Source organism: Neofelis nebulosa, chromosome 8 (assembly GCF_028018385.1).
Source record: "Neofelis nebulosa isolate mNeoNeb1 chromosome 8, mNeoNeb1.pri, whole genome shotgun sequence".
In the NCBI taxonomy this organism is placed as follows: Eukaryota; Metazoa; Chordata; class Mammalia; order Carnivora; family Felidae; genus Neofelis; species Neofelis nebulosa.
Genome location: NC_080789.1, coordinates 65,190,653 through 65,213,634, shown reverse-complemented (window position 1 = coordinate 65,213,634; position 22,982 = coordinate 65,190,653). Strand labels below are relative to the sequence as shown.

Genomic DNA, 22,982 nt, shown 5'->3' with positions numbered 1-22,982 from the left:
TTGTCCTTGGGATCTGTCATTGATGGCACTTGTCCACTGTCTTTACAGGTCTAATCTTTTCTCAGCTCCCATGAAATCTACCTTCAAAACTTCTTTCAATCATTACTGCCATTGTTTAGGCTTGAAACATTGTTTAGCCTTTTAAATGTTATGCCTTCAGCTTTCCCCCTACTTTTCCATTCTCCAGTTGCTACTATAGCTACCATCTAAAACAGAATCCTAAGCATGCCTTTACTTTGAGATGGTACTCATTCCCTATGTAATATTCTTACTATTATTTGTTATTGCAGTACATTGTCTTTAACTCTTTGTGAGCTCTTACTGTGTATCAGTTTCTGTTCTAAGCACTTTATTTGTATAGAGTCATTTAATTCTTACGAGAACTTAATGAGGCAGGTACTCTTGTTTTCTCCATTTTATGGGAAGGAAAAGTGAGGTGTGAGAAGTTACCTACCCAGTTTCACGCACCTGGTAAGTAGAAGAACCAGGATGAGAGGAGGCTTACATTTATTAAGAGATTATATGTCAGGCACTGTTCTAAGGACTTATTTAAATCTCATTATTGGTGTGTGGTAGCTAGTATTACTACTTTTCCATATTAGAGATGAAGATGTCTGCTATTTGTCATTCTGTTTCCTCTGCTTCTCCCTGTTATCTCCCTTTCCTACTTGAGGCTATAGAGATACTCTTCTAGGTCTTCTAATAGCTTTAAAGTTTTATATGTCAGATTTAGGTCTTTAATACATCTGGAATTAATTTGATGTACAGGATACAATAGGAATTTAATTTTTTTCCATGTATGGAAAGGCAGTTGTCTCAACATACATTTGTTCAGTGGTCTTTTCCTTCCACAACTTGTGTGTAATGTTGAATCTGTCAGCTCTGCTTTACATTGTCTATTAGTCTTTTCTTTATTGAACCAACATTACTGTTTTAATTACTATAGTTTTAGAATATCCTTATGCCCTTATGCAAAGCCTCCCTTACTCTTTTTTTTTTAAGATTGTCTTGGTTACTCTTAAACCCTTAGTTTTCCATATGAATTTTAGAGTGTTTGACTAATACTAATAACCAACCAAAGAAAAACTATATTGGAATTAATGGGATTGTGTTTCATTTACTGGGAACAGTTGGCAGTTTTACCCTGCAGTATTCAATATTGTGGTAACATTATTATGATATGTTTTTCTGTTAACTCAGGTCTATTGTATTTTGTAATTACTTCCTTAAAGTAATTTTTGTTGCTTTCCCCTCTCCATGGTATCTTAGTGACTTTTTTTTAAATGTTACTGCCTGGAGCGCTTGAGTGGCTTAGTCAGTTAAACGTCCAGCTTTTGATTTCAGCTCAGGTCATGATCTAAAGGTTGGTGGGTTTGAGCTCTGCACTGATAGCACGGAGCCTGCTTGGGATTCTGTCTCTTCCTCTCTCTCTCTGCCCCTTCCCTGCTCAGCCTTGCATGCTCACTTGCTCGCTCTCTCTCAAAGTAAACTTAAAAAAAATTTTTTTTAAATGTTACTGTCTGCAGGAACCTTGCTGAATTCCTTTATCATATCTAATGGAGATTATGTGTCTGAGAGAGGATATCATCTACAAATAATCACTATTTTGATTATTCCTTATACCTCTCATTTCTTTCTTATTTATTTATTTATTTAACATTTATTTATTGTTGAGTGACAGAGATAGAGCACGAGCAGGGCAGGGGCAGAGAGAGAGGGAGACAAACAATCCGAAGTAGGCTCCAGGCTCTGAGCTGTCCGCACAGAGCCCGACATGGGGTTCAAACTCCCGAACCGTGAGATCATGACCTGAGCATCAGTCGGATGCCTAACTGACTGAGCCACCCAGGCACCTCTATACCTCCCGTTTCTTACAGCTGATTACATTTTCTGAGATCTTAGATATAGTGTTAAAATTATATATAAGTAGTAATATTTATCAGCTGTTTTGGGTTTTGTCTATAGTTCCTTTAGTCATCACATAGCATGTAGCCTAGTTCTTGCTAGGAGATTCACATTAATTTTTGTAGCATTCATTAAAACCAAATGTCCTGGCACCCAGAAAGACAGGTGCAGGAACCAGAAATCCTATATTCCAACCCTTGATGCTGCTTTCAGCCACATACTCTTTGATCTTAGGCATGTCAAGTTACCTCTAAGGTCCTGGTTTGTTTCTTTGAAGTGTACATGGTTTTCATTTTGGAAATCCTGTGATTCATAAGCAGTGATCTTGGAGGACAAAGGGATTAAGGGAAGAATGTCCACCTTTGATAATTTCATTAGGAGGCAGTGTTTCATCCTGTTTTAATTGACTTTAAGACTGAGAATATTAAGTTTTATCTGGGTTTCATAAAGATTTTTTATTTATATATATATATATATATATATATTATAGAATGTCATATGGAATATATGTTTATATGTTCCTTTTATATATGTTTTTTGCAGAATTTAAAGAGTAAAAATACTTGCATAAGAAAGTCAAACAATATTAAATAATTAATGATTAATTAATTAATTCAAATTCTCTTTACCAGATTCTTCTAGTTGTTTCCCCCAGAGGTGATAAGAGTTTTTTTCTGTGTCCATCTAGGAATTTTCTTTCTTTTTTTTTTTTTTTAAATGTTTATTTTAGAGAGAGAGAGAGAGAGAGAGTGCAAGCAGGGGAAGGGCAGAGAGAGAGGGAGACACAGAATCTGAAGCAGGCTCCAGGTTCTGAGCTGTCAGCACAGAGCCTGACGTGGGGCTCGAACCCACAAACCATGAGATCATGACCTGAGCTGAAGTCTGCCACTTAACCTACTGAGCCACCCAGGCGCCCTCTTTCTTTCTTTACGTGAATAAGAATGTACAGTAGACACTCAGCTGCTCTTTTCACTTAATAGATCTTTAAGATCTTTTCATTCACTGTTGTTTCAAGTATGCATCCAGTATTGTTCATGTATATCACAATTTAATTATCCTATCCATTTTTCTCCGTGGACAGGCATTAACTTGTTTCTCTTGTTTACAAATAATGTTGTAATGAACATTATTTCTTAAGCTTTGTTTGGAAGTTTCTTTTTTTGTGTGTGGAATATACATATATATAATTTACCATTTTTAAGCACACAACTTAGTGGCATTTAATACATTCACATTGCTGTGCAACCATCACCAGTATTTATCTAGAACTTCTGCATCATTCCAAACATAAACTCTATGAAACAATAACTGCCCATTCTTCTACCCTTTAGTAACCTTTCGTCTAGTCTCTGTCTTTATGATTCCTATTTTAGATATAGCATATAAGTGGAATCATGCAATATCAGTCTCTGTATTTGGCTTATTTCCCTTAGTATAATGTTTTTTATAATTTTTTTTAATGTTTATTTATTTTTGAGAGAGACAGAATGCAAGTGGGTTGGGGCAGAGAAAGAGGGAGGCATAAAGAATCTGAAGCAGGCTCCAGGCTCCGCGCTGTCAGCACAGAGCCTGACGCGGGGTTCAAACTCACGAGCTGTGAGATCATGACCTGATCCATGGTTTTCTTAGAGGTTAAAATTAAATTTATAACCACCTCATTTGAATAATAAAAACTTGGTTTCAGTAGTGTACAAATATTCTGCTGTATATTAACTCTGTTGTATTCGTTTTCTTTTAAATCTGATAAAAAAGAGGAATTATATACCAAAAGTATAATAATATTTTCTTTTGTATTTACCTGTGTAATTATCCTTACCAGTGTTCTTTATTTCTTCTTATAGCTTTGAGTTACTCTCTAATATCTTTATCTCACCCTGAATAACTCCCATTAGCATTTCTTGTAGGATAGGCCTGCTGATTTCCTTCAAATTGTTTTGTTCATAACATCTTTTTCCTGATACTCTTAGGTTTGTCCATGGTTTCCATTAGCTCATTGAACACTTTTAAGATAGTTGATTTGGAGTGCCTGGGTGGTCAAGTCAGTTAAGCGTCCAACTTCCACTCAGGTCATCATTCTCATGGTTCATGAGTTCGAGCCCTGTGTCGGGCTCTGTATGGACAGCTCAGAGCCTGGAGCCTGCTTCAGACTCTGTGTCTCCCTTTCTCTCTGCTCTCCCCAGCGCTCGCTCGCTCGCTTGCTCTCTCCCTCTCTCAACAATAAATATTAAAAATATAAAAAATAAATAGAAAAATATTTTTTAAAAAAAGGTAAGTTGATTTAGCATCTTTGGCCAGTAATTCCAATGTCTGGGCTTCCTTAGGATGGTTTCTATCGAATTCTTTTTTTCTTCCTGTGAATGGACCGTAGGTTTCCTGTGTTTTTGTTTTTTAATTCTTTTTTGAGAACTAGATATTCTGAGTATTCTACAATATTAACACTGAAATATGATCCTCCCATTCCTGGTATTACTGAAGTATTCTGATAGATATTGCCAAGGGAATCTGCTGCTGCAGAGAGGAATGAAACTAAGGCAGGCATCAGCACTGAATTCTCAGGGATCTACCGAACCACAATAACACCCTGTATTTTTGGAGGACAGAGTCTCTACTACCTGCCTTGTACCAGCCAGCCACTCCAGGAACACAAGCCATTGAGGAATGGGATTAGTAGCTACTATTTGCATGCTGCTCACTTAGGAAAGATCAGTAGCCTCTCCCTTAACAACCACATTGTTGCATGTATTGATAGTTCATTCTTTTTTTATTGCCAAGTAGTAGGAATGTACTGCAATTTGATTATCTAGTCACTTTTTCAATCTTCTCTTTACTTAAAAAAAAATTGATTGTTGATCTTAGTATTGAATTAGAAGAAAGAGTCCTTTATATATTTTGAATATAAGTTCTTTGTCAGTTATGTATGTGTGTGTTGCAAATCTATTTCCCCTAACTTGTGACTTCCTTCTTGTTTTCTTAATAGCGTATATTTGAAGAGCAGAAGTTTTGGAATTTGTTGTTGTTGTTGTCATTTTAATTGAAATGTACTTGATGTACAATATTAGTTTCAGGTGTCTGAACGTAGTGATTCAACACTTCTATACATATGAAATGATCACCATGAGAAATTTAGCTAATATCTGTCCCCATACGAAGTTGTTACAATATTAACTATATACTTACTACATTCCCATGACCTATTTATTTATTTTGTAACTAGAAATTTGTACCTTTTAATTGTTTTCCCCTATTTCATCCATCCCTCTATTCTGTTACCCCCGGGCAACCACCAGACTTTTCTCTGTATATGTGTTTGTTTCTGTTTTGTTTTGTTTTGTTTTTTAGATAGCTGCATATAAGTGAAATCACCCAGTATTTGTCTCTCCCTGTCTGACTTATTTCACTTAGCATAATGTCAATGTTATGGCAGATAGCAAGATTTTGTTCTTTTTTATAGCTGAATAATATTCCTGTGTGCCTGTATACCACATCGTCTTTATCCATTCATCTATCAGTGGACACTTAAGTTGCTTTCATATATTGGCTATTGTAAATAGGGCTACAGTGGACATAGGGGCGCAAATGTCTTTTCAAGTTAACGTTTTTGTTTTCTTTGGATAACTACCCAGAAATCAGTGCACAGAGGTAGAGCCTTGTAACAGGAGTAAGGAGGTGCCTCTTTGTGATTTTGATTTGCATTTCCCTGATAGTGATGTTGAGCATCCTTTCATGTGGCTTTTGGCCATATATATGTCTTCTCTAGAGAAATGTCTATTCAGGTTCTCTGCCCATTTTTAATTGGATTATTTCGGGTTTTTTGATACTGAGTTGTGTATTTTGGATATATTTTGGATATATAGTTGGATAATATTTTGGATATTAAGTCCTTATTTTATTATTTGCAGATATCTTCTCCTATTCAGTATATTGTCTTTTCATTTGGTTGACAATTTCCTTTGCTGTGCAAAAACTTTCTAGTTTGATATAGTCCCATTTGTTTATTTTTTGCTTTTGTTTTCCCTTGCCTGAGGAGACACATCTATAAAAATATTGCTAATTCTGGTGTCAGAGAGCTTACTGCCTATGCTTTTCTCCTAGGAGTTTTATGGTTTCTGGTCTTAAACCATTTTTTGGTTTATTTTTGTATATGATGTAAAAAGTGGACCAGTTTCATGCTTTTGCATGTAGTTGTTAGTTTTCCCAACACCATTTATTGAAGAGACCATCTGTTCCCCATTGTATATTCTGGCCTCCTTTGTCAGAAATTAATTGACCAAAGAGCAGAAGTTCAAAAAAAATTTTTTAGAAGCCTTTAATTTTAATAAGGTCTTTTTTTATCTCACTTTTCTTTCCTTTTTTTTTTTTTGTCTGAAATCAGTGTCTTTTGGGTCATGAATATTTTCTTTTATGATTTTAGAAGTACTATGCTTTCATTACTCACATTTAGGTTTTATGATCTACTTCAAGTTTCTTTTGTGTGTTGCAAAGTAAGAGTCAGGGTTCTTTTTTATTTTTTTTTTAAATTTTTTTTTTTTTTAACGTTATTTATTTTTGAGACAGGGAGAGACAGAGCATGAACAGGGGAGGGTCAGAGAGAGGGAGACACAGAATCTGAAACAGGCTCCAGGCTCTGAGCTGTCAGCACAGAGCCCGACGCGGGGCTTGAACTCATGGACCGCGAGATCATGACCTGAGCTGAAGTCAGACGCTTAACCGCCTGAGCCACCCAGGCGCCCCCAGGGTTCTTTTTTAAATGTGTGTTTATTGGTTCTAGCGTTATAAGATCATGGGGTACATGGGTGGCTCAGTGCCGGTTAGGCATTTGACTCTCGATCACAGCTCAGGTCTTGATCTCAGGGTTGTGAGTTGAAGCCCCACATTGGGCTCCATGCTGCGCATGAAGCCTACTTAAATAAATATACACATGCACACACACACACATATATATTTTCAATCTCTCTCTCTCTCTCTCTATATATATATAATCTCAGCCGAGTGTGTGTGTGTGTGTGTATATATACACACACATATATATGTTTCTGCTGAGATTTCCCTTTTCTTCAATTCTTTAAGAACACAGTTTCCTTTTAACCCATACATATTCCTAATGGCTGGGTTAAAATCTTAGTCTGCTGTTTCCTAGGTTATCTTGGAGTCTGTTTCTTTGGGCTGCCATTTTCTTTTTTCTTTTCTTTTCTCTTCTTCTTTCTTGCTTTCTTTCATGTTTATTTATCTATTTTGAGAGAGAGAGAAAGAGCTCAAGCAGGAGAGGGGCAGAGAGAATCCCAAGCAGGCTCTGCATTGTCAACACAGAGCCCAATGCAGGGTTTGAACTCACAAACTATGAGATCATGACCTGAGCCAAAATCAAGAGTCAGATGCTTAACTGACTAAGCCACCCAGGTTGCCCCTGGGCTACCATTTTAATAATGGACCACATTAAAAAAATGTTATTCACTTGGTTTTAGTTTATCAGATATTTTAAGGTTTAAGTAAACTACAGTGTATGATATTACTTTAGTAAAAGCAGTAGCTATAAATTTTTTTAGGGCATACTAAAATCAATTTGATATTTTACAGATTTTTCAAGATTGGCCATTATTGATTTCTTATTGTTTGGTTGCAATTTTGGGAGAGGGGATTTCCTGGCCTGTATCTATAAGGATCATAAAACATACCTTTCATTGATTTATTAAAATTGTAGTTTTGCTTAAATATGCATTATTTCACTTGATAATTTCCAACAAGTTGGTGAGGCTTATGATTCCTAATCTAATTCTCTCACATCTGTTTTAGCTCTGTTGCAAAAGTCAGCAAACTTTTTCTTTAAAGGACCAGATAGTAGACAGTGTAGGTTTTGCCAATCATGAAGTCTGCTGTAACTATTCAACTCTGCCATTGAGGCACAAAACACAGGCAATATGTAAACAAGTGGTCTGATTTATTTTACTCAGTTTTAGAGCATTTGTTTCTCCCCCCACCTTTTTTTAAATTTAGTACAGGAAATTGCAAACATATAAAAGTGGAGAAAACAGTAAAATCAATCACTGAGATCCCATTAGCCAGTTGTAACAATTTGTAGAGCATTGCCATTCTTGCTTCATCCATTCCCACCTATTTTTCCATGCCCCCAATTATTTTGAAGCAAATTTGAAACTTAATTTTATCTGTAAATAAACTAGTATTAGTAGCTCTGAAAGGTAGGGATTTTTTAAAAATTATACTTACAATATCATTACACTTTAAAAAAAATGAACATTAGCTTCTTAAACATCAGTTGCTGTTCATATTTTCCTGATTCTCATTTTTTTTCTCTTTTTAAATCTATAGTTTCATCCTCTACTTACTTATCTTTTCTTTTGGAAGTGTGTTGTTGAAATAACCATGTTAATTGGTTTTACAGAGTTCCTCATACATTTTGCTAGTTATATTTTATTGTGTTAAAATACACATACATAAAATTTACCGTCTTTATATAATGCAGTTGTATTAAACACATTCACCACCATTCTTTCTCATAATTCTTTTCATCTTGTAAAACTCACATTCTGTACCTGTTAAATAATAACAACTCCCCATTCTCCCCTCCATCCAGCTCCGAAAACCACTATTATACTTTAAACGTATGATTTTTGACTACTCTAATTTATATAAATGAAATCATATAGTATTTGTTTCTTTTTGACTGGTTTATTTCACTCAGCAAAATGTTTTCAAGGTTTATCCATGTAGCATATTGCAAAATGTCCTTCCTTTTTAAAGCTGAATAACATTCTGCTGAATGTATATACCACATTTTACTTATACAGTAATCTGTTGATGGACACGTGGATTGCTTTTGCATTTTAGCTATTGTGAATAATGCTGCTATGAACAGGGGTATACAGGTATCTCTTTGAGACCCTGCTTTCAGTTATTTTGGGTAATACCCACAAGTAGAATTGCTGAGTCATATAGTGATTGTTTTTAATTCTTTGAGGTATCTCCATACTGGTTTCCACAGCACCATTTTACATTCCTACCAACAGTGCACAAAAGTTCAAATTTCACCACATCCTCTCCAACACTTGTTCTTTTCTGTTTGTTTCTTTTTTTTTTTTTTTTTTAAATAGTAACCATCTTAATGTGAGGTGGTATTTCATTGTAGTTTTGATTTGCATTTCCCTAATGATTAGTGGTAGTGAACATCCTTTCATGTGTTTATTGACCATTTGTATATTGTCTTTGGATAAGTGTCTGTTGAAGTCCTCTGCCCCTTTTTGAATTGGCTAGTTAGATTTTTTAATGTAGTTAAACATGGTTCTCTGTCCCTGTACTTCATGCAGATTGATAGCCAGATTTAGAGGCTTGATCAAAATTTGGCTTGACTTGGGAGCAGCAGAGAGAGAACAAAAAGCCTGTATGTTTTTGTGTCTGTCTCTTATGCTGGATGCCACTGATCATTGACTAAATCTATAAATTAAAGCTGCAAAGAGGTGCTATTTTTAGGCTTTCTTTTTTCTTTTTTCCTTTTGTCAGTTGAAGCACTTCTATAAAGAGAAGCTTTCCATTATCTTCATTATTGTGAGGTGTACAACTCATATATGGAACATATGAGAAATGCTTGGTTCTAGCTTTTCTTAGCCAGTTTTAGAAAATAATGAACCTTCAAAACTGACCATTCAGGTGTTTTTTGTTGTTGAGTATTTAAACATACTTGATGTGTTTGTTGTCCTTATCGATGAATTGTGGCCTCTTTGAGTTAACTTATCAGTCCTTTTGTCATGGTCCTAGTAATTTTCAGTGATTTGCTTGAATCTTCTTGTATATTTGATGTCAAAGGCCTGGGGTCAGGTCAAGTCTCCAGAGTCCCCACTTTATTTTTATGGGGAGGTGATAATTTTTAGCCTACTGGCTAGGCACAAGGAGTTCTTGTGGTTACTGGTATGGTCATTGTTTGAAAGCTTTTTCATTGGACAGAAATATGAAATATGGATTGTTACTTTTTTTTTTTTTAACAAAAATGTGAGTTTATACTGATGCTTTTGATTTAAATTCAGGATATATGGTTTTTTACTTCTTTAGTCTTACGTTTGTGTCTCCTTTCTCCCATGTGAAAATCTCAGATCTCTTTGACTCCAGTATAATTACTGGGTTTTTTTGTATCCCATAGTCACACACAAAAGTATCAGAATAGCAATACCAAAAGCAATATAAGTCTGACAATAAATTAAGAATTTTTTTGCTATACTTTGCCTTGTAGTTTATTCCTGAGGCTAACAGTTGGTTTTGTTATGGCTGAAAGTCACTTAGGATTTCTATGTGTTGTATTACTAATTGAATGCACATTTAAGTTAATTTTGCTGGATGCTACTGAATATTATTTATTTATTTATTTAATTTTTTTTTTTTTTTTTTAACGTTTATTTATTTTTAAGACAGAGAGAGACAGAGCATGAATGGGGGAGGGTCGGAGAGAGAGGGAGACACAGAATCGGAAGCAGGCTCCAGGCTCCGAGCTGTCAGCACAGAGCCCGACGCGGGGCTCAACTCACGGACCGTGAGATCATGACCTGAGCCGAAGTCGGACGCTTAACCGACCAAGCCACCCAGGCGCCCCTATTTATTTATTTTTATAATTGATTTATTTTCAATGTGTGCATGGTTTAAAAGTAAAATATCTAAAACATGGTATATTAAATACATATTCACACATATATATGTATATATGCAAGTATATCTTTATATTCCTATGTGACTTAGCTAAACAGTAGCTTACTATACATACTCCTTTATCCTCCTTGCTTTACCTTTTTTTTTTTTTTTTAACGTTTATTTATTTTTGAGACAGGGAGAGACAGAGCATGAACCAGGGGAGGGTCAGAGAGAGGGAGACACAGAATATGAAGCAGGCTCCAGGCTCTAAGCTATCAGCACAGAGCCCGACGTGGGGCTGGAACTTACGGACCACAAGATCATGACCTGAGCCGAAGTCGGCCGCCTAACCGACTGAGCCACCCAGGCGCCCCTGACTTTTTTTTTTTTTTTTTTTTTTTAAACAATAGTATATTCTTGAATTCACTCCATAATAGTATTTAGAGCAATTCATTAGTTCTTTTTATTTCTGTTTGATACTCAGTTGTGTGGATGTACTCTGGTGTATTCAGCCATCGATGGACTGATTGTTCTGTTTTGTGCGTGTGTGTGTGTGTGTATTGAAGATAGTTCTTTTTCTCCATCCCTATTATAGTTAGTGTTTTTGAACAGCCATGTATATCCTTTTTTAAACTTCTTTTTGTTCAGTGTATATTTGGAAAAGATTCCTAGAAGTGGGATGGGTGAGAATATGGAAAATGCATATATGACTTCAGAAGATAACTGCTAAATTTTCCTTTATAAGTGTTGTGCTATTTTACGTGTCCATCATCAGTGTATCAGAGTGCCTATTTTGCCACAATCTTATCAACAGTATGTTGTCAAATTTTTGGATTTTTGCCAATCCTATAAGTGAGAAATGTTAATTCCATTTTAATTGCATTTCTCTTACAAGTAAGGTTTAGCATCTTTTCATATGTTTAAGAGCCATTTGCCTTCCTTTTTTCTGTAAACTGTTCATTTCTCTAACATTTTTTATCTTTTTAGAATTTGTATGTTAGAAATATATTAGCCCCTTTATCTGTGATAATTTGCAGTTAGTTTTATTATTTTGATATTTTGACTTTTGTAGCTTTACCTTGTTCATTGTTGTATTTGCCATGCAAAAGTTTTTAAAGTAATTTAAAGCTATCAATCATTTCCTTTTGCTCTGCTGACTCTACAGTAGTCAGAAATAACATAGTTGTGTAAAATATGTTTAAAAAGTAAATTAAATATATTTGTGAGAATATACACTTTATTATAATATGTTCCTCTTCTAGGCAAGGATAAAAGCCATCAATACATTTTTTGCAAAGAATGGTTATCGATTAATGGATTCTAGTATGTATAGTCAGCCCATTCAAACTCAAGCACAGTATGCCTCACCAGTTTTTATGCAGCCTGTATATAATCCTCACCAACAGTACTCGGTCTACAGCATTGTGCCTCAGTCTTGGTCACCAAATCCTGCACCTTACTTTGAAACGCCACTGGTAAGTGAAATCCTTACAGAATCATAAAATTTTTCACTTAAGCTGAAATTTGAAGAAATCAGCTAGAGTAGTTTATTTTTTGTTTTGTGTTGATATTGGTTATTTTCTGACTTTTAAGTAGTGATAATGATATCTAATCCCCTATACCAAATATATGCACGTGACTAAGGGTTAAGCTATTTGTTCCTGTTTGCTGAGTGAATTAAAATAAGAGACTGTGGGGCGCCTGGGTGGCGCAGTCGGTTAAGCGTCCGACTTCAGCCAGGTCACGATCTCGCGGTCCGTGAGTTCGAGCCCCGCGTCAGGCTCTGGGCTGATGGCTCGGAGCCTGGAGCCTGTTTCCGATTCTGTGTCTCCCTCTCTCTGCCCCTCCCCCGTTCATGCTCTGTCTCTCTCTGTCCCAAAAATAAATAAAAAATTTAAAAAAAAATAAATAAATAAAATAAAATAAAATAAGAGACTGTGTCAATCCTGAGTAGTTTAAAATGCTTTTAGTTTTGGTAAACTTTTTCAGAGAAAAATGTACTTTATTAAGTAATAGCCTAATGATTCCTTTTTCTGTAAATCAAGTAATACTTGGAGTATTGCAAAAAGCAAATAGGTAAAATGCTTACAAATATTTTTGCCTTATAAAAGAAATTGAAGGAGTGCCTGCCTAGCTTGTTCCGTAGAGCATGCAACTCTTGATTTCAAGGTCGTGACTTCAAGCCGCACTCTGGGTGCAGAGATTACTTAAAAATGAAAAATCTTTGGGGCGCCTGGGTGGCGCAGTCGGTTAAGCGTCCAACTTCAGCCAGGTCACGATCTCGCGGTCTGTGAGTTCGAGCCCCGCGTCAGGCTCTGGGCTGATGGCTCGGAGCCTGGAGCCTGTTTCCGATTCTGTGTCTCCCTGTCTCTCTGCCCCTCCCCCGTTCATGCTCTGTCTCTCTCTGTCCCAAAAAAAAAAAAAAAAAAAAAAAAAAAGTTGAAAAAAAAAAAATGAAAAATCTTTAAAAAAAAAAAAAAAGCGGGGTTCATTGGGTGGCACAGTGGAGCCTGCTTGGGATTCATTCTCTCTCTCTCTTTCTCTCCCTCTCTCTCTCTTTCTCTCTCTCTCTGCCTCTCTCTCTGTCTGTCTGTCTCTGTCTCTCTCTCTCTCCCTTTCTCCCTCTACCCCTCTCCCCTACTCATGCGCGCGCACGCGGGCGCACACACACACACACACACACACACACACACACACAATGTAAAGCAACAAAAAAAAGAAAGAAAGAAAAATTGATGCTAAGTTGTTCATCAGGAGTTTCTTACAGCCTTTACACTATATTTTGCTCTTTACATTAATTGGTTTTACACATCAAATTTTCTTTTAGGCTCCTTTTCCCAATGGTAGTTTTGTGAATGGCTTTAATGCACCAGGATCTTATAAAACAAATGCTGCTGCTGTGAATATGGCTCGACCATTCCAAAAAAATCGGTAAGATGAAAATCATAGTGGAATTTATTGTACACAATTCCCAGTAGTTCTTAAAGAATACTGTGTTAATAGCAATGCTATTTACAGACTTTTTAACCAAAAGCTTAAACAATTTTACTCTAGAATTAATAAATACACTTTGATCTCAAGAGTTGATAATTTGTATAAAAAAAGACTTGGAACTAGGATTGTAAATGATACATACTGTTGTTTTTTAAATAATAAAGATAATAGAAAATTATTTTAAGATAGTAGCAAAATCTGGTGTCTAAATTAGTAGTCTAATTAGTAGTTTAATATGTAACATTTTGGAGAATGGGTTTTTTGAGGATAGAAATATTAGCTGATTTGAGTGTTGAATGTTGGGAAAATGAGTTACTTAAGATTTTTAAGAATTTACTTTTGAAATGATTTCCATGAACTATAGCAGCAGCTAACATTATTGAACATTTAATGTCTAAGGCTTTGTCTTAAGGGCTTTACATATTATCATAGTTTTCATAACCCGATAAGATATATACAGTTATTATGTCTATTTAAGATGAGGACATTGAAACAAAAGGGTTAAATATCATGTCTATGAGCATGTGGCTAGTAATTGGCAGAGCCAAAATTTGAGCCCAGGCAATTTGACTTTAAAGCCTACACTATTTTTTTATTTATTTTATTTTTTTTTAATTTTTTAGTATATGAAATTTATTGTCAAATTGGTTTCCATACAACACCCAATGCTCATCCCAAAAGATGCCCTCTTCAGTGCCCATCACCTACCTACTCTCCCCACCCTCCCACCCCCCATCAACCCTCAGTTTGTTCTCAGTTTTTAAGAATCTCTTATGTAAAGCCTACACTTTAAAAAGTGTTCTAGATAAATTATTGAGAACTCTGGAAATTATTTGCTATCATATAAAAGATTAATAAGTCTGTTAAGTGTTAATTATTTTTGCATAAATGTCAACTGATAATCTCAATAATTTGGTATATATTATGATTTTTGATAGAGTAGCCAAAGAAAAATGGGCTTATATGGTGGCTTAGATTTATTTAATAGTTTCATATTTATTGTTCCTTGTTTGCTTATTTTGTGAGCCTCCTAGGTTTGGGTTTTTGTTTTTTTAATTATTTCTTTTCAGGGATTTTCTCTTCTCATTCTCCCAGTTGGTTCTTTTTGGCAAGGAGACCACATGGGGTATGTTCTTCTAAGATGACTTCTAGGAACTTAATTCTTTTTTGTAAGGTTTTCCTGGAACATGCTTCACTGAGAAAGAAGACTCACAGTATTAAGTGTTCTTCTTAGTGGTTTCTGGAAGCATTCATAATGTATCATCCTCTCATAATCAGTTTTTTGTACTCACACAGTTTGTACTCACTGACAATTGGTTAAAGCATTTGAAGATCGTTTACGAGCATTAGGAAAACTTTACTACATATACCTATTCTTACTGCTTTATGAAGTTTCAATTGAGATCTCTTTCTGTTAACAAGGATGGATGGTTCTTTATAATTCAAAGGATTATTGTGCTCTTAAAGATGGTTTTTGGTTTGGTAATAAAGTAACACCTGCAAAATTCAAGTATTGCTAGGACATATGAGTAGAAAGGTATAGGGAGCCTCACACATTGTCCTTTAATCCCAATCCTGCTTTCAAAACGACTAATTTCCATGAACATATAGAGATAATGATGTTTAAATCTGGGAAGACCTATGTTATGATATAGTTTTACAGATGAAGAAAGTAAAAGCTGAAGAAGACAAAAATCTTGCTAGGGTTACATTGGCTGATTATTATCAGCAGACTTGAGATTAGAACATTTCCTTTCCTCTACTATAGTTGGTAAAGTTTTTCTCCCATCCAAGTACTAACCAGGCCCGACCCTGCTTAGCTTCCGAGATCAGACGAGATTGGGCGCGTTCAGGGTGGTATGGCCGTAGACGGTAAAGTTTTTCTTAAAAGTAATTTAAGTAGAGCAAATAACAGCTTACAACTTCACTTGTTAGAAAATACAGATTTCTCCTGATTAGAAATGGTAGCTTTGTAGAAATAGGTTATCTATTGATTTCACTTTTTTTTTTTAAGGAGTGAATTTTGCTATAGACAGTGAAGTAGAATAGACATCTTTCTTGTAGACTAAAAGCAGTATTTCAGTATTAGCTAAAAGTACTGGTGGTTTGCATATTTTTAACTAAAAAATGTATTAAATAGATTCATGGTGTTCCTTTACCGTCACTTGTTTTTATTTGCTGTGCTTTCTTGATAAAAAGGGTGAAATTATGGTAAGAAAGCCAAGAATGACAGTCTAGTTATCCTTGCTTGTAAGGATATGTGCTTTTAAAGGTACAGGACAGGTTTTGCTTGTTTTTCAAAACCATTCACGCACAATTCCTTTTCATACCTGTGACCAGTACAGGTTGTTAATTTTTAGTTACAAAAATTATACACAAATACTTTCTTCTTATAAAATGCAGATATTACAGATGAAACTAAAAGAACTTTTTGACCAACACAAGACCACTGTGTTTGTTTAAAGTTATCAGTCAAAGAGAAAGTAACTTTTAGAAAGCCCCTTTGCAGTTTATTATATGACCCTTGTAACAGCCCAGTGATGATCACTAGACCTACCTGGAGAGACTAGGACTAACTTTCAGAAGTCTGGGCATTTTTCTACCTTTCATTCTTTGTCTTTCTATCACATCACTTCTTCCTTTCCATCTTTTATCACTTATTTCTTTTATCTTTCTTTTTATCTTTTGCCTAGACTGAGATTGTAAGTCCCTCTCAGTGAAGGGTAAGATTATGAGATCTGAGGGCTCTGTAAACCTAATAACTAATCTGTTAGTTATACTGAAATAAAGTGAGCAAATTTAGGTGAATAATAGTTTCTGAACAGCTACATAAACGGCATATCTACCTCATGAGGTCATTTTTAGATACAATGGATAATATAAATATTTTGAAAATTACTTTGTGTTTCTTGACATACTATCATTTTCATTGCTGTTAAAAATCTATTTTGAGGATTGCCTGGCTGACTCGGTAGAGCATGTGACTCTGGATCTCAGGGTTGATTGTTTGAGCCCCATGTTGGGTGTAGAGATTACTTTAAAAAAATAAATAAATTTTTTTAAAAATCTATTTTGACATAAAGTAATTATTTTGAAAAGTAACATCTTACATGAAACAGCCCAACTTTGTAGCCTGATTTTTACATTTAAGTTTAATAGTAATCTAATTTTTTATTTTCTGTAGAGTAAAGTAGGATAACTAGAGATGTTGTTGGAATTAATGCTTAATTGCTGGGTTTATAATTATTTTGAGATTTTAAATCTCTATTCAGAGAACCAGGAATCGACAGTGTATTATTAATATAAATTTATAACTATGAAAATAGACTGTAAAAATTGAATATATAAACTACGAGTAAGGGGCCGAATATAAATCTCATATTTCCTTGTAAAATCTATTGAGCCAAGATCCTCAGTTGCCTGGGCTTACTTTAGGTGTTTTCGCTCTTGATTAAACTGTAGCCTCTCCTTTACCTGACCCCTAGCTTTATTCTCTAACAAATTATTAGGAGATTTGGGTGCTTACACCCATCATCCAAGATAAAAGCTACTTTTGTTCACAGTTATTTAGGTTTTTCTTTGTTTTTACCAAATTCCCTACCTAATTCTTGAAATCACGCTAGGCTATTACTTGCATTATATTTCCTAGCTGTTGTCCCGTTCCCCCCCCCCCCCCCCCCCGCCCATAAGGATCTTTGAGCAATGAACTTATTAAGAAGCTAGAATTTTAATACATTGCACTTTTTCTCTTGTTTTCATTGGCACTCCCCTAAAGAACCTTTTTAGATTTTTTTCACCCCCTAATTTTTCCCTATGAAAATTTAGTGCTGGAGATTATTGTATATGTATTTATGTAATGTATGAATATCTATACTTTATGCATAAAAAGAGTAAGATGAGGTTTTTTGTTTTTTCTTTTTGTCCATCTCCCCATCCCAGAACCTTTTTTACTCCCACTTGGGGTGATGTTGCCCCATTGAGAATGTATGGCATAGACTTACCAATGAGCTTAAAGCCTGACTGATTTATATGTGTCACGACTGCAGCTGGTGTTAAATTAGGTAAAATCCTACTTGTATTTTGAGTATTGAGGTGGAAGTACCTATATTTTGAAGAACTTTGGATCTTAACCCAAATCTCTCCAAACAACTTTTTTTAAATGTAAAAATTCTTTGCCTTTTAAAAATAATACATCTGGGACATAAGTTTACATTTTTATAATGTGACACTTTTATGTTTAATTTATAGAAAATCAGAATACAGTAGAAGGCAGTTTTTAACTTAGCCTATCAAATAAGAGTTTTTGCCATTAAGAGGAAAGATTTTCTGTTTTGATTTATCCTCTCATGTATGTGATCTTATGTTTCTTATAGTGTGAAGCCTCATTTTAGGTCATCGAGTGGTTCAGAGCACTCAACAGAGGGCTCTGTATCATTGGGGGATGGACAATTAAACAGATCTGGTTCAAGGAACTTTCCAACTGAACGGCATAACCCTACAGTAACAGGGCATCAGGAGCAAAGCTATCTTCCAAAAGAAACTCCCCCTTTACAGATGGAACAGAATGGGGACTATGGTAGGGGCAGGTAAGGAAATACAGAATAAATACGGATATGGTGTATGAAAATTCTTTGCTCATAATATGAGTATTTGAAGAACATGATCTAGTGATTTTTTTTGTTTTAACTATTGGTGTATGTTTATGTTAAATGAATACAGTGTTCACATAATACGGGCTAATGGTTTTTCATAAATATTACAAAATTTATAGTGCCCATATAGAATATAGCTCTGAGTCAGAGGTTTTATAAAGTTACTCTGAAGTTCTGTATGGTTCACTGAAGAAAGAATAGCTTAGAAAGATAAGATCCTATCTGCATTCTAGTTTTAATCTCTTACAAATTCTAACCTGTGGGAATGGGGTTATACATTATTGCCCAGTCTGCCTGAATGAAACCAAAAAAACTGAATAATGATATGCTTCTGGTATGGAAGGAGCACTACCTAATAAAAATGGGCCCATCTTATTTAGTCGTGTTGGTGGTAGTAGATGAAGTTTTTGGTAGATTAGTTTAGGATCCATTCAGAAGAATATATATTCATCTCTTCATAATAGTGGAGATACAGAAAGTAGAATTACTTAAACTAAAAGTTAACCCATCTTCAGTAGTGTGTGTGTGTGTGTGTGTGTGTGTGTGTGTGTGTGTGTGTGTGTGTATGTGTGTATTTGACAAAACGTATGAGTTGCCCCTCCCATCATCCCCACCTTTTTTTGTCGTTGCTAAAAGGAGAACTCTTTTCAGAGGTCGAAGACGACGAGAAGATGAAAGAGTCCCAGTAAGTATTTTTTTCTTTTTTACCTTTATACATTTGTTCATTTATTTTTTCTTTTCTGATTTAGTATGGCATTGGTTTGTGGTCTTTCCTTTCCAGGTTTTTGTTTTTTTGAATATAGTATTAGGCAAAGGTAAATAGAACCTGTGCTTTGACCCTAAAATACCTACTATGACTGCCACTCCCTGACCTTAAAGCACATGTATAGCTAGGGATTTGGTCTATGTTGCTCATGTGTTTTAAAAACTACTTGAATCCCTAATATATTCACATGGTTTAAAAATCAAAAAATGAAAATAATCAATGGAAACTTTATTAGTTTATTAATGGACATTTAAGTAGTTTACAGCCATCATTTCCTGTGTGTTCAATAACATGAAGGAGAATCCCTTTCTAGAGATTTCTGGGTCACAATTCAGTTAGTTGCTGCCAACTTACAGCTTTCTGTAGGGGTTGTGCCAATTTTCACTCAGACAGAAACTGAAAAAAAAGTTTTATTTATCGATAGCCCTACAAATATATGATTTTTTGCCAACTTTTTTTTTTTTTGATAAAGTACATCCTTCACCTTTAAAGGTCTCTGGATGGTGTTGGAAACTTAAACTGTTTATTGTCACTTGGGGGCAATTTTCTACCTTCTGCTTATTCTTCTATCCACTAATCTTCTAAACTACTTACAGATCTGAAAAGTTTTTATAGTTGTAGATATGTTTTTTTTTTGTTATTTTTTTGAGAGAGAGAGCCTGAGCAACGGAGGAGCAGAGGGAGTGGGAGAGAGAGCAGACTCCAGGCCTAGTACAGAGCCTGACGCAGGGCTCGATCCCACAACCGTGAGATCATGACCTGAGTCAAAACCAAGAGTCAGACACTTAACCACCAGAGCCACCAGGCACCCCTAGACATGTTTTTATTTGAATTTTGACTTACCTAGCTTTAAATTAATCATGTTTTAATTTTTTTATGATTTGTTCATGGGAAATGTTTGCCATTTCTTAACTGGGAGCAAAAGGAGTTGAGGAATCGGAATGATACAGGAACACACAGAGGTTTCAAGAAAACCCTGCCTAGAGTTTACAGATAAATCATAAATTTGTGGTATGATGCTTATTTTAAATGTGTAAGTAGTGAATTTTATATATATAGTTTATAGGGTACATGTAATATATGTACAAGCATATTACGTATATGTAAGTAGTGAAAAGATAAGTATTTTCAAAGAAGAAAATGTATTGCATTGTAACACAGAATAGTCCTTAGGGCAAACTGTACACCTTTTAAAACAGTACTGTTTTTTGTTATAGCTTTCTGTATACCATGAACAGCCGTGAATGGCAACAACTTGCAGCAGTCCACATGAATCCTCAGATGACCCTAAACAATGGAGGAGAGGGAGATTAGTTTCAAAGTCCATTTAATATGTTGAAAATACCCACATTGAGGACTGAAGTTTGGGGTGAAGAAAAAGGAGACAAACATGTTCTCCAGTAGGACAGGCAGAGTGGAGGTGCCTTTGTGTGCAGGAAGGAGGTTTTAGCTAGAGATAAAATTTAGGATTTGTAAGCTTACACAAAGTAATTGAGATCATAAGTGTAGATGATATCATTCAAAGGACTCTGCAGAGAGAGTGATTTAAATAGAGGAATGGTCAAGAATGGAACTTTGAGAACATAGTAGCTTTGTGCTAAAGAATGAGATTATTTATTTTGCTTTTTGAAGTATCCAAAATCTGAGTAGAAATGGCTGGTAGACAAATGGATGTTTAGGTTTCAGGTAAACGTCTAGGTTGAACATATTGAAAGTGTATGTACAATTCAATGAGTTTTGGTGAGTTTTCAGTGGTGTGTAGCCAGAAAGTCCCCCAAAGTGAAAAAGATTGTTGTAAGGCTCACTGAATTCTACTCCTTAAACCAATAGATTATGTTAACCAAAGTCAAAAAAATTTTGAGAAAAAAATTTTTGAAAGATTGTTTGCATATAGGTAGTAGCTGAAGCCATGTATAATTGCTATCCCACAGGGAGAGTATGGAAGTGAAAAGAATAGTAACCACATAGAAACTAAGAGCGTCAAAAGGCGTGGGTAGAGAGAGACAAACACATGATTGTGAGATCTGAGAATTGGGAGGAAGAGGTATCACAGAAACTAAGGGAGGAATGAAGGAGTTCCCAAAGGAAAGAATATTTACCATACCTGGGGGGGGGGGGGGGGATCTGTCAGCTTTTGCGTTGTGGAAGACTTTGATGATTTGTCAAAGCAATCTTAGTGGTGATGAGTACAAAGGTGAGGAAATAGAAAGTAGAGGAAGTACAAGTGAGAGTCTTGCCAGAGGGTATATAGGGTGGTGGGTGGAAAGGCAGATCAGATTTTCAGGAAAGGATATTGTATTGTTCTCTCTTGAGACTATAGGTAAATAGGTTTTTGTTTTTAAGGAAGTTACTGCAAATTTAGAAAGCAAATAGCAGAGATTGAAAAGGCTTATGGAGTGTGGGGCGCTTGGGTAGCTAAGTTGGTTAAGCATCCTACTCGGTTTTGGTTCAGGTCATGATCTCACGGTTGTGAGATCTAGCCCGGTTGTGAGATCTAGCCCCACGTTGGGTTCTGTGCTGATAGTGTGGAGCCTGCTTGGGATTCTCTCTCTCTGCCCTTCCCCCACACATGCACACACACTCTCTCAAAATACATAAACTTTAATTTAAAAAAAAAAGGCTTATGGAGTGTAGCAGAGTTTGCAAGAGAAACAAGAGAGGGAGTTGACTAAAGGTAAGTAGGATTGATAAAGAAAAACAAGAGCTCAACTGAAATGAGAAGCCAAGAATTTATAGGAGAACGAACAGTTCTGTGCTTTAGAATTTTGTTTCCTTGCAGCTTTTAGCTTCTGTGGTACAGGATTAGAGAATGAGATTGGCATGTGACCTGTTTTATGATTTGTGTCTTTTAGAGACCCCAGTCTTCATCAGCTGAAGCAAAGGCTCCAACGCCAAAGTTTGATTTATTAGCCTCAAATTTTCCTCCTTTACCTGGAAGTTCATCAAGAACTCCAGGTGAACTTGTTTTGGAGAGTAGGATGTCTGATGTTGTTAAAGGTGTCTACAAAGAAAAGGTAAACACTGAAGCATCAGTCTTTTACCTTATGGGACCATAGTCAGCCTTTGTTTCCAGAGTTATTATTTAAAATTTTATTTGCACCTAATATGTATTTCTGGCAGTTTTTATTCATGGGATTTTCAGCACACGTTGAGTATTATTAAAAGATTTATGATAAAGCTGCACAAGCCAATAAAATGTTGCTTCATTTTTGCATGTCTTTGTATCAGTTCAGCTTGGTAGAACTAATTGATGCAAGCTGGTGGAAAGTGGTGTTTGTGCTGAAGTGCCTGTAATTAGCCAATGATGTAAAGGGATCCTAAGTTAGTTTGCTAAACTCAGGCTTTCCAATAGTGGAGAGTTGATGTCAAAAGATTGGGCTGCCCCATCCTAAAATATTTTTGAGTATAGACCTCTTCCTATGGTAAAATCCTTACACCACACAGATTTCTCATTTTCTTCCCTTTTTCTTCTTAATTCAATTTTCATTTTTATCTCATAGTGTGCACGTACATAGTATATCTAGGCTTATAATGAAAAATAGATAGTAGTTCCCTGCAACCACTTCAACTCTAGCTTTTTCTTCTATTGTTTTCCCCATATAACATGGTTATACTGATATCTCTTTTCCTTCTTCTTTTTAAGTAATCTCTACACCCAGTGTGGGGCTAAAATTCATGACCCCAAGATTAAGAATCACATGCTCCCCTGACAACCAGCCAGACATTCCAATATACTGCTGTTTCTTGACATTCCAATTTTCAATGTCTATTAACTTCCCATTCTAGAAGCTGAGGATTTAGTTCTCTTAAACCAACATACTTTTCTCATCTTCCCTGTATATTGTACTGTGTCATATCTGGGATACCATCCATTGTAAGATGCCCCGTTATTTTAGTGTCACTAAGAAAGTAAAAACATTGCCACTTATATTAGGATATGCCATCATTTGTAAGTCACATCTCAATATTACATATTTTTTTCATAACTGAACTTCAGTTCAGAAAATTGCTATTATTTCTCCTTGTACTCTCAGTGG

At 35.5% G+C, this 22,982-nt stretch overlaps 1 protein-coding gene across 10 annotated transcripts in view; it reads left to right on the top strand.

The window, feature by feature from the left end:
• Nucleotides 1–22,982, top strand: part of LARP4 (La ribonucleoprotein 4) — a 67,373-nt gene that overhangs the window by 36,417 nt on the left and 7,974 nt on the right. For 6 of the 10 annotated variants that reach the window (XM_058742811.1, XM_058742812.1, XM_058742810.1 and 3 more), the window contains 5 exons: nucleotides 11,796–12,008; nucleotides 13,361–13,464; nucleotides 17,901–18,113; nucleotides 18,816–18,864; nucleotides 21,798–21,959. In XM_058742811.1, coding sequence (XP_058598794.1) covers nucleotides 11,796–12,008; nucleotides 13,361–13,464; nucleotides 17,901–18,113; nucleotides 18,816–18,864; nucleotides 21,798–21,959 — 741 coding nt within the window. Of the gene's footprint in view, nucleotides 1–11,795; nucleotides 12,009–13,360; nucleotides 13,465–17,900; nucleotides 18,118–18,815; nucleotides 18,865–21,797; nucleotides 21,960–22,982 lie in introns of those variants that run through there. The other 4 variants (XM_058742813.1, XM_058742816.1, XM_058742815.1 and 1 more) reach the window with 4 other exon arrangements.